Source organism: Nestor notabilis, unplaced genomic scaffold (genome assembly GCF_000696875.1).
Source record: "Nestor notabilis isolate BGI_N333 unplaced genomic scaffold, ASM69687v1 scaffold3974, whole genome shotgun sequence".
NCBI classification, from domain to species: domain Eukaryota; kingdom Metazoa; phylum Chordata; class Aves; order Psittaciformes; family Psittacidae; genus Nestor; species Nestor notabilis.
Window position 1 is genome coordinate 2,842 of NW_009924091.1, and position 12,181 is coordinate 15,022.

At 40.0% G+C, this 12,181-nt stretch overlaps 1 protein-coding gene across 1 annotated transcript in view; it reads right to left on the reverse strand.

Moving 5' to 3' along the window:
• Positions 1–806: 806 nt before the first annotated feature.
• The window catches only part of AZIN1 (antizyme inhibitor 1), a 20,510-nt gene continuing 9,135 nt past the window's right edge, over positions 807–12,181 (reverse strand). The window contains exons 3-11 of the mRNA XM_010012459.1: positions 11,013–11,186; positions 10,550–10,722; positions 7,252–7,386; positions 5,554–5,635; positions 4,390–4,464; positions 3,162–3,327; positions 2,481–2,599; positions 2,091–2,305; positions 807–1,477 (exon numbers count right to left, since the gene is read on the reverse strand). Of these exons, the coding sequence (XP_010010761.1) occupies positions 1,366–1,477; positions 2,091–2,305; positions 2,481–2,599; positions 3,162–3,327; positions 4,390–4,464; positions 5,554–5,635; positions 7,252–7,386; positions 10,550–10,722; positions 11,013–11,186 (1,251 nt within the window). The 3' untranslated portion in view covers positions 807–1,365. The remainder of the gene's footprint in view (positions 1,478–2,090; positions 2,306–2,480; positions 2,600–3,161; positions 3,328–4,389; positions 4,465–5,553; positions 5,636–7,251; positions 7,387–10,549; positions 10,723–11,012; positions 11,187–12,181) is intronic.

Below are 12,181 nucleotides of genomic sequence, written 5' to 3' on the forward strand. Positions count from 1 at the left end.
ACTTGCAACCAAAAGGTAGAAATGTAAGCCCTTCAGTTGGAGGTAACAAAAAGTCACCTGTGGCTGCAGGACCCAGAGCTTACACTGCATCATTTCAAAGCCCTGACAGCCCTTCTCCTCCTTCCCACAGTCTGCAAGTGAGGAAATTAAAATGAAAGAGGACCTTGAGAAAATCTAGGGACTCCAGTAACAAAGCAAGTAACAGAGCAATCCTCTGAACAGTTTCAGCAGCTCAGTTACTCACTGCAGCTGGCATCTGCACTTCTAGTGGCATGCTTTACCTTTCCTTTGTGGAGATAACACTTACTCCCAGCGTGGGAGTGCACTGAGGTTGCTGAAGACTGGTGTAGCCCCCTTCTCTGAAGGGTCAGCACTGCACAGATTGAGCTGACACTCACTGGGCCAGACTCTTCAATAAATGCCATTAAAGAGAACAGAGCTAAAGCTTCTGTGCCAACTTGCAGAGCTGGACTAACCCATGCTGCCTTAGGGGCACTACTTGTGGGCTGGCTAAGAGCACCCCTCTTGTGTACATCTGTGTCTACTGCAGGTTTGCTGTTTGGTGTTCAGACCTGAACCCAATGTCACACTCTAAAAACACACTACAAACAACCTGTTTGCCTTCTGAGAACTTGTATGACTTTCACTTCATGCAGGTTTAATCAACTTCAATTTTTTTCCAGTTTAATACAAAGCTGAAATAATGGACTAGAGCACAGAAGGCTTCTCAAAGCGCTCCTGTGTACATCTACTGTGTAGCTGCCTCTTCTGCCTAGCCCTTCCCAAAGTTAGCCTGAAAACCAGTAAAATCTACACAAAGTTTATTGCAGTCATACAAGGGATACATCAAGGGTCAAATACAACAAATACTATGATGCAATTTTACATTTATTAAACTACAGTTCAAAGCACAAATTTACACATTCTAAATACACTAAACATCTAATGAAGTCACACTGGTCTCCCACTGACATTTGATATATCTGGGCGAAAGACAATAACTTTACAAGACTTTTCTAACAGGAATCCTTAGTATAAAAACTGTGTACTTGTATGTAAACTGTTGAAGAACCCAAGTGATGGGTTTCCATCTCCACTAAGTCATCCATTTTGTTGCATATTTAAACGCTCAGGGGTTGAATGAACTTGATTTTAAATTTGGACACCATTATCTAACCCTCCCACCCCCCATGACTTGTAGCTGTAGCTTGTTTTGCCTGGTCCCCATTAGCTATTACTAATTTTTTTCAAGTTTTGAAGAGAATGAATTGAATTCAAGATTGTTCCATTTCTTCCACACTGGAATGTTGACCAGACAAACTACAGACTCGCAACTGCAGGTCTAAATGAAGCGTTAATGCCTGTTTAAGCTGCAGTGGAAAAGCGGTCTTCTGGGCTCAGCTGAATGCACAAAGGCACAAAGAAGAAGTTCTTCATCAATGTGTCTGAAGCAATTCCAGCATCTTGCATCTCATCCCTGCAGCAGACAAGGATGAGAGTTGTAACAACATGTTAACATGTACAGTTTCACATTAGAAGCATTTAAGTCTGCTGCCCTGGGCAGGTTGGCCCCAGTCTCAGCAGCAGGGACAGTCAGCCACGCAAGTGCTTGGCAGGCACAGGAAGGCCACAGTTCTGCACTGGCAGAAGCACAGGGCCATGGCTGCCTCAGTATTGGAACAGGTTCCCCAACTCTCACCATCTCCACAACAGCCTTACTGCCCCTCCCTGCCTACAGTGACAGTGCTAACAGTGTACACAAGCTGCAATTACCAGTATTAGGAAAGCTCAGAGATTGATGTCAAACAGTGAAAGGCTTGACAACTACCACTATGCTCACAGTCAACATTAGTTATTTTGCTTTCCTTTGTCAACCTTGCAGCAAAGCAGGCACGTTATCACAGTTCTCAGTTTAGTCTTAGCAAAGTCAGACAGCAGTAAAAAACCCAAACACCCATGAACTAAAAAAACACCTTCTTGTACTCAGTTCCATCTTCCTGTATCTGCCATCAAATACGATTTCTATTTGGCTGTAAGCATACCCTCTGGAAGTGACAACAATCTGGCCACTATCCAGACGATTTCCTTACCAGTCACTGAAAGACATCATGTAGTAAATCAGTGGCCTCTGATAGTCGTTAAAGGTAGACTGTTCACCTAAGGTACCAGAACCCATGTTATCAAAGATCAGCCAATCTCCAACGCTCAACTCAGGAAGAAGACAGTTTTCCACAATTTGATCAAGCTCATCACAGGATGGACCCCAAAGGCTGCTTGCAAACAGAGGCTCATCTTCCTTGTATTTCTGTATGGGAATGATCCAGGTAATTCAGGTGTCAGTTTACTGAATAAGAAAATTTTCAAGTATACTTAAGGATAATTTTATAAATAATATATAATTATATACATATGAAGAATTAAGTATATAGCAAAATATAAGGATAGTAAGGACTATCTCTGAAGAATATAGTAGGACTCACCTTGTGAACCTCTGGGATAGTATTCAGTTTCTCAGACAATTTACTTGCAAAAGAACCATAAACACCATCATTTATGTAATATGTAAATACTGGTTCATCATCATTCCTGGTTTGCTCCACTGGAAGTAAAAAAGAAGTGGTCTTGCATGCATTTTTGGTCATAAGTAGTCCTTTTGCAATCTAACTTAAGTCAACTGCTTTTCCTGAAAAGGGGGTTCCATATATACTGGAATGGGAGAATTACGAGCAGAGTAATCTGTGTGAGACCAGATTATAAATTCAGTTACAATGTTAAGTGTGAGGTTTAATAAAATGAGTACTTTCAGTAATTATCAGTTAAGAATATAAACCCACTTTCTCCTGCAGCAGAGAAGTGGCTGGCTCTATGGCATGCTTTCCTATGTTCTTCTAACACAGAACCTCCCAACACACATTTTGTAAAGCACCCAATGTAGGTTTAACCATCGAGGAGTCAAACCTAGTAAGGAAACAAGTTTTACATGAATGTAATGAAGAAAGTGAGATTTACAGATAAGGTATGGTCAGAACCCCAAAGGTAGGTTACAGTGCAAGTGTAAGGGAATGGATTAAATGTGCACTGAGACAAATTAGTCCATCCTGACTAGAAGAGGGTGAATCTGTGCTGATTCATAACATGCAGAAGATAAACATGACCCTTACCTCCAGAAGGAAGAAGTTTATCATACTCAACAGTCTTCTTTGCAATGATGTTAACTGCCAGTGTAAATGCAGATGAAACATAGTAACACCCAGGCTCCGCAATCACATTAACACCAGATTCCTTAGGAAAGTAGACATCCAGCAGCGGCCTGATGACATGATTAACCTAGGAAATGGAAGTCAAAGGTAAGACCAAAGAAACTCGGTTTACGTATGTATCAGATATACACACACGTTCAGTCAGCAACAGTTCTAGTCAGCACACCACAGTCCTGCACTGTTCCTCTATTCTGAGAGGTGCCCTTACCACAGGTCCAAAATTTACAGAAGTGTTTAAAAAACAGGTCATTGTGCTAAACACTGAGCACCATGAATGTGAGTACTGCACAGGCCCTCCTCCCAGACAAAGTGCAAGCTGTGGTACATGCAAGACTCCACAAGCAATTGTAAAATTTGGCCAGCACAACAGATAGTGCAAAATTACATAGGAATCCAGAACAAGGAAAGGGCCTTTTTCCAATCAGTTCTGAATATTGTCATATCAGAACAGAATTATTTAATAATGATGCTCAAATCTTAAGCCAGATACTTGAAGATTAACAAGTATGCTGGACAAGTAACAGAACAGTTAAAATTAAGAAAGAAAAGCCCCGATTGCTGTTAGTAACTTTTCACTGAATTGCTTTAGTTGTCCTACACTCAAAGAGTTTGTCTTGAAGACGATGTAACAGTGTAAACAGGCTGTTCTGCTCCGTGTGCCACTGCATACTAAAGCTCCCATTTAGGCCAAAGCAAAGGCTAGCCAAAACAAAGATAAAAGCAAGACTTTCAGTCTTTGGTTCTAAAGTGAAGTACCAGCAACTTTCCTACAGCAGCAATACAGTTTATGATCCAAAGCATGCTAAGCAATCCTGGCCCAAACCACAAAACAAAGTAACCAGTTGGACAACAACAGTCAACTGCCAAAGAGGTTGAATTGTTAGGGTGGCTTAGGATAGTAATTTAACTTTGACATGTTCAAGTCAGCATTCACCCACTGTGAACAGGGACCTCCACAGACTGGTTACACTACCCATGATAAAGAATTTAAAACCAATTACTTGGATCTTAGGAACTGGAACACAGGATTTAGACTAGGTTTCAGCTATTGATGTTAGTTGCAGTTTGAAGGTTAAACACTTAAACTTCCTAAATAAAAATTAGTTTCAACTTTCAGTACATCACATACCTCTTCCAGCTGAAGTTCTGAACCTGTGAAGCCCCCACCAATATCCAACATGTTCATCTTAAAGCCAAGTTCTTCCTAAAATGCATAGGTAGAACATAAGTACACAGACAACTGCAACTGCAAAAAAACATTTTTTTGCTGCTCTTTACTGTGGTTGTTTTCTAGGTATTTACACTTTTGAACAGAGTATGTCTAGTGAGGGACTAACAACATAAAAATTAGCATAGCTCCATTAAACCTAGTAGTAACAGCACTGGGATGTCAGCAGAGGCTGGCTCCACAATTCGAGTCCCACAGCAACATCAGCTCCCATCTCGTGGCATTTGCTATATTCGGACAATATTTGCTGAGCAGGATGGGGCATTCTGACAAAAGAATGTTTTAGGAATTTCCAAATATGTATAATGCAAGTCTTTGGAAAGTGCTGATGTGACAAGACTGCTGCAATGAATTTGCGCGAAGATCAGTGAGAACTTCAGTTCTGTTGTGTGTCACCAATCACAGCTAAAGCACTAACTGCAGTAACAAGAGTAGAAAGACTTGCAGTCTCCTCCATTTAGTTTACAAGCTTCTCACTTGCAGCAAGACACATGTTCACAGAAAGGATTTTTGGATTTTGCAATACAAGAAGTACACATAGAACATGTAAGACTCACAAGAGTCACATGAAGCATCCAATAAATCCATTCCTTTCCATCCAAATTTGGATAGCCCCCCGCCAACATGACATCTTTATTCCTTATGATGCTTAGTTATTAATCTGAGATTACATGCACCAGATCAGTGGTTATATCACTATAAATGCAAATGTACAAATCCTTAATATTTTAATATAATTTAAAAATGTCAATTGTGTATTTGCAGAACTGAGATTTGAATTTCAAAATCCTTTACCAAAAGTGGGAAACTGACCTTTTATTTGGAAACAGCATACAAGGCTACTGCCTGTCAGTAGGACAACACTTATTAACCTTTGTCCACAATTAGGGTTATGAAGTTTGTTTCACTTCTACCACGTGTCTCACAATGCAGCACTTAGTCCCTCACTAGAAGTTCCATTCCCTACATTGATATATTTTGGAAATAATGTAGTTTACTTGTTAATGGTTAGAACAGAATGGATCCTCTACTGCAGCAATTGCATGTGTGTATGGATCTACTTACAGCCATGTCGAACACACACCGAGCATCAGATATAGCATGAATGTACGTTTGCAGTTCCTTGCAAGAGCCTGAAACATGAAATCTGAAAGAAATAAAAACTCAGTTAATACACTGAATTGTGCAGCTTTCAGACCAAACTGCTTCATCTAAAGCAGCAATGGAAGCAATTCATTCCCAAGTGGCTCAAGACAAGCTTAGATGATAATACAGTAACTGTGCAAATAAATTCACAAGATTAATGCCTTCTAACCATTGGACTTGCTCTTCATGTTAAAAATGTCCTACAATATTCTCATCTTTGAAAGGCTGAGTATATCTGCTATTTCTTAGTCTTCACTATCAAAGTGGTTAAGATTTGTTCTTCAGTGGGTGCCAGTGCTAACACAGTATCTGTGTGCAATCTCCCCCCTCTTAACCTACTTTGTACCGCATTGCCTGTATACCCTCTCTCTGGGGCTATCCAGTTTCTTCTCAAAGCCAGGGCTGTCCTGTGCACACTATCTACCCTCCCCAACATTGAGGAGAGGGTGGGGGGTGTCCCACTGCATTCCTATTCTGAAGCCTCTTCACCCAGGCCAAATCCTCATTCCACAGCAAGGCCCAACAGTGTGCTGCTGTGCACGTCACCAGAAGCAGAGAAGTACTGATGCCCCCCACAAGCTCCTGAATCCCCTCTGGTTCCTTGTCCAGAAGGTTTAAGTACTGCCATAATACTGGTAGTAACTGAGGTGCTAAACAAGTGCTAACATTCCCATGGGCTTCCTGAAGACTAGTATGGTCTCCTGGTTCTGGACAGACCAAACACACCCATCTGAGTCACAATGTTCTCTGTTCCAAGTCTACTTCTTTAAGCAATGCCATTTTGAGGCAAAGGTCACTTTTTAAGCTTACTTACTTTTAAAACTTTATAGTACATTTATGCTTTAACATCAGTTTAAAGAATTGTTTTGATGTAAATCTACTTGAAATCCTCAAAACCTGGCTTCCATTTTAAATACTTTTTGTCTTGACAAACCCACCCTTTTCTACTTGTTTGGTTGCTTTCTCAAAACATTCATGAGTGTGTGATACATAAGTAGCCAAAGGCAGGCAAAACAAAGACTTGTACATGCATTTTTCCCCTCCATATAGTAAAATATTATCAAACTTTAAAATATCACAGGTGACTTGGAAGCTCTCAGAACACTAGGATTCATTCCTGCCATCTGCAAGTCAAAAACTTGCATCAGACTATTTTGTCTTGATATGATCAGAGTGACATAGGACCTAACTCCTAAAAAATCCAAGCCTATGCTCATCTCAAAGTCTGTCCAAGCTATTCCATGATATACCAGCATTTATCTATTATGCTGTTTATTGCTTGAAAAATACAAATCAAATTACCATCGCAGTTCAAAAATACGGTTAGAAAATAGGAGAGGTTTGTAAACTTCACTTTTATGCTGACAGGAGAATTTCTGATACTCTATTTCCAATTGCTTTGATGTCTGTGATAATTACTTTGTTTCATGCTAGTTTTTGCTTGTATATTAATGCTCTGCTTGCAAACAAAAGCTCATGATCCAAAAGTTTCATGGTTTTATTCTTTTTACCCTGTATAATAGTGCCAAAGGGGGAAAAAGTTCTTTTGTATTCTACACCTTGGATATATCACACAAATATCTGCTCAGCCAAGCAGAGAACAATAAAGTTACTCACTTGACACCAACTATTTGGACTCCCAACTCCTTAGCACATTCCATGAGGTGCCTACAGTTCTTCAGGGTGGTGCCAAACTTCATATTCATCTCCTCATCAGCAGTAATGTCTTCTGTGGCAATGTGCAGTAAGAGCCTAAGAGAAGGGGAAGATGATTGGGGCAGTTGGTTTACATCATCAGCACATGTGAAGCCTGAAGACTGTCAGAAGTGTGTTGATTATGTTGTCAGTAATCCAGCTCCATCGATGGATGAGTCAAGGGAACCTAATAAAAACAATCCTGTACAGAGAAAAAACTAGCAATTAGGGGCTAAAACATGGAGCCAACAAGGACAAGGGATTTCGAAATGCAGCAACTAAGACTCTTTTGTAGCAGCAAGAGTCTGGTGAGTGCTGTAATAGAAGAGAATGTTACCTTCTATAAAGTACACTTCCTCGTAAAACTGTTAAGACTCTAATATGCTTTTCCCATCTGTCCTCCTTCCTAGCCCAAAGGAGAACGTGGAGACTCCCCTTCAGGCACAGTCAGGTATCAGGTGTGGTTAAACTCAGCAGAGACCACCAGGTGACACACTGAAAGCACACCTTGGCCACATCCCTCCACCTCCCTCCTGGCTGAGCAGATGGGGGTGGGATGGGGGGGGAATCAGCCTCTTCTCTGCTCCTTCTGCCAGGACACTTGTGGAGCAGGAAGGTACCAAGTACCATCCTTTACAGTCTTGTGCAGTGAGACAGCTACGCTGACCCAACAGCTACACCTTGACTTCTAAAAGCCCTTTCCGAACATCCCATGATGTTTTTAAAACTCATTTTTTAAGGCAAGCCCCCAATCCTGAGTTCTCACGCAGGCTCCCAGCAATCCTGCTTAATTTTCATTCAAACCACTTCATCTCGAGAACCTGTGACCAGCCTCTCTGTGCTTCTCCACTAGCACAGACAATTCTGTTCAAAGCTGTAGTCAAACCATGTCTTGTAAAACACTTTGGAAAAGTGCTACAGGTAACAAAAAAAAAGTCAAATGTTAAACTCTAGAATGTAAAAAAGAAAAAAATCCAAATACATAAGTAATACTGTGGTTTGTAACCTTGTGTTATGATCAGACAAAAACATTCCTTAAAGACACCCAATGTTAAGTTTTATTGATGGCTTTTTATGGCACCATTGTAAGTGAGTCAAGATACTTTCCTCGTGCAAACCACTGAAAAAGTAAATCTGAGTTTTAGAAATCTAGTAGGATTTTTCTTCCCAGGTTTTGCAGTTAGTGCAGACCTAGAGCATGATGTGTGTGTTTGGGGTTTTTCAGTTTATTTTTAAGGAAGCACTGGTACTTGTAGCAACCATGCCTCTAGTAGAGCTCTTAGTACACCAGCAACCTTAGCAGTTAAATTCTCCCTGGAAAAAGCCAAAGGTATAAAGAAACGAAAGACTAAACACTGAGATTTTATTTTTCTTAAGAAAGAATTGCATTCAACTTACTAAGACTGCCAAAGGCAGAAAACTCGATTATAAAGAGACCCACCATAACCGAGTTCAGTGCATAAAGTTTCAGGAGTTTTCAGAGAAAAAGGAGAATTGCAGCTAAGCAGGATTTCCTCAGGCAAAGCACAATTAGATTCATCTACAAAAAGCCAACCTAGCTGTAACAACCACACACAGGAAGAACAAGGCTCTATGAAGGCTCTGACTTTTTGAAACTAAGGCCAAGGAAAAGAAAGAAGAAGAAAATTCGTAACTGTCACTTCAGCAAAGTGTTAATGACCCAAATAAGAGAATTCTAATATAACAAGCAAATAAATCTCTACCCAGTAGGAGAGCTGGAGATCGGGTTTCCACAAAATTTAGATGGCAAATCGCAGAAATTGAGTTTCTTGTCCTTGGTAAACAGGAACTTTTTCAAATATTAGATTATAGGAGCCACAAAAAGTAGTAGCAAGTTTATGCTGGCTCTCTCCAGCTCAAACTCCTTCATTCTCTCTCCCCACTTTACAATTTCTCTGGCTCAAGAAAAATCTGCATCCTAACTTCTGCTGTGGATGTTACAATAAGCACCTAAAGAGGCTGTTAGAGAACCAAATCAACGTTAAACCTAACAGAACACTGAAAACACCAGTGATAACCGGTAGAACACTAGTGACGTTAGAGACAGCTTCAGCATTAGTAAGGCTTTCAGATGCATGGAGGATGTCAAGGCTAGCATTTTACGCATAGAATTATTTACTACACATAACATTCTTTGCCCAGGAAGTACACTCCAGGATGCAAAGCACTGACGGGCTTCCATGAGGATGAAGTGTAATCACTAGCAACAGCAGTATTAACTCTTGAGGTAGTCTAAAGACTATAATAAAAAAGCAACCTAGGTGGGTCAAGCAGAGTCTCCAGATACCAAATTTGGTTGAATCTTCCTAATTCTACAACTACAGCCACAGTTTTGGGAGAAGACATGACACTTTAAGGACCATCTAGAACAAGGGCTTTGTAAAGGATGTCAGGAATTCAGTTTCTTGGTGCACTCTCATGGCATTTGTGGGAAGCTCTATCTCATTAATCACTGGAAAGCACTGCAACATTCACTTAGGCTCCAACTCCACATTTCTTACAGGTGTGGCCACAGCCAAAGTATTCACATGTGAGGGACCTGATGCTTAATGACACAAGCACCTGTCAGTCCAAAAGAGACATGATGCATTGGCAGAAATACAGTTCTCATTTAACAACCAGAACATCAGCTTTGATTATGTCTCCACAGAAAGCACCAGGGCCAATACTGAAGTGACTGAAAATAGAACTGGACTCAAATTTCTCACTGTTTAATGGTGGGGAAATACCTGTAGGTGTACCTAATACACCTGCAGAGCATGTCCAAACCCGATGGGACCCAACGCACATGCTCATTTTGCTGACAGTCTCAGCCCTGACTTCAGCTGAAGCCACTAATACCCAGACTACCCTAAAAGAAAACACTGAAACCACAACAGAGCAGGAAGATGCACTTGCAGATGATGAGGTGCCAGACTTCTGAAATTTAATCACTGAAGCTTTTACCTGACAATTGCCCTAACAAATAAAAATGCAAGATTTCTCCCAAAACAAGGGCTTTGCTATCATATTAGTAAGACCCAGTAGGGAAAAAGTTGCAAAAAGCTATCTTCAAAGGAGACAGAGAGAAGAGCAAATAGATAGAATGAACTGCATTAAAGAAGCCATGTACCTTGCTTGCAACTCAAACCACCCAGAATACAGGCAGAATTATGTTTCCCCCCCACATAAACAGCAAAGCCAGAATTTCAACACTTACTTAGCATTTGGATGGTTACGTGCAATTTTCTTCAGCTCAATATCATTGTCACAAGTCATGATGTTTATCCCAGCTTTTGCTGCATACTTTATCTGAGAAGCTTGCTTGCAAGGATTTGTATATATTATGTTTTCAGGAGAAATGCCCAGGTCTTGTACCAATGCCATTTCGGACTGAAAAAACAGGAGCATACCAGAGTTTGAGACAGTCCAGTGCACTATCTTCAGTGTGTTTCTGCTAGATGTGCTCTAGCACTGTACTAAGTTGTCAAACACACTAAAGAAAAAACTACCCACCGCTTCTAGGGCAGAAGTATAGAATTTCAACAGCCAGTTACACAGGAGTTCACAATTTAAGTTACATCATTTATAACCATGATACTTAATACAAAAAAGCCGATTTTAAAACAGCGGACATATGGAAGAAAATAGGGCACACAGATACACCGAGAAGAAAAACTTACTTTACTGGAACATGCAAATCCAACGCCAAGGGTTCCCAAAATTTCGAGTACACCTGGAGTAGAATTGCATCTTACAGGATAAAATGGTTTTATTGGTGCCATCACATTCTGCCATTGTATATTATTCTTTACAAGCTTTCCAAGATCACCAACATAAAATGCTCTTTTTCCAGTCTAAAAAAGGAAGAATAGGAAAATAAAATATCTGAAATTGTGGGTTTGCTGTCAAAACACAAACCACCCATGAAACAGTCTTAAAGAATTATGTGCATTTTTTCACCTGCAATTAACTTTTAGGTTTGACCTTGAACAATGCTTTTGTTTTTACTTTCACCTAGCAATTTGAACTAGTTAAAAAACCAAAGAGAGAACAGAATACCTACCACTTCAGAGAAATTATGAATGTTATTTAGACAATATTCTGAGATTCCTGAATAAAAGATACTACTTAAATGCCAAATGCTGATTTTCTCTGAACACAATAGGTTACAAATCTCTTCCAGCTTTGTAGTTTCAGAAGTCTGCAACTTTTTGGAGGATGAAAATCCACTGGGACAAAAGCTTCCACAGACTCAAAATAATTTATAGCTTATTATATAAGGAATGAATTCTAATGCACTACCCTTTATTTTAACAGGTAGCTAATAGCTCATTTTACTGAAAATTTGTTGGATGGTATTTTAATTCAGGAAGTCAAGTTTGAGACTGTTCTCCACATGTTGTGAAGCACAAAGTTCAACCAGAATTTGAAGAACTAAACCCAGCATGTTAAGGTTGCAGAGTCAAGTACATAATCTTTAAGAAAATGCACACTTTTGTTGTTAACAGCCCCCTTTGTGCATCTGCCACCATATCTTTCTCAACATCAAGTCATGATGTGGACATAGTGGATTGAAATCCAAACAGATGATTCTCTTTGTTTACATTGTGCACTCAGTAAAATTCCTGTAAATGAATGGCCTACTGTATATCAAAGACCATCACAAAACAAATGCTCAATCCTGAATTAAGACTGTACATCTAATGTTAATTCTAGCACTTGACTTTTGCAGATACGAAACTATGTTGTGGCTTATTGTATACAATGTCTTTATTTCTCTTTAAAAAACACAAATAGAAATTCCATCGGGTGGAAGCATACTGACCCCCTGTACGGGTCACCAGCAGGA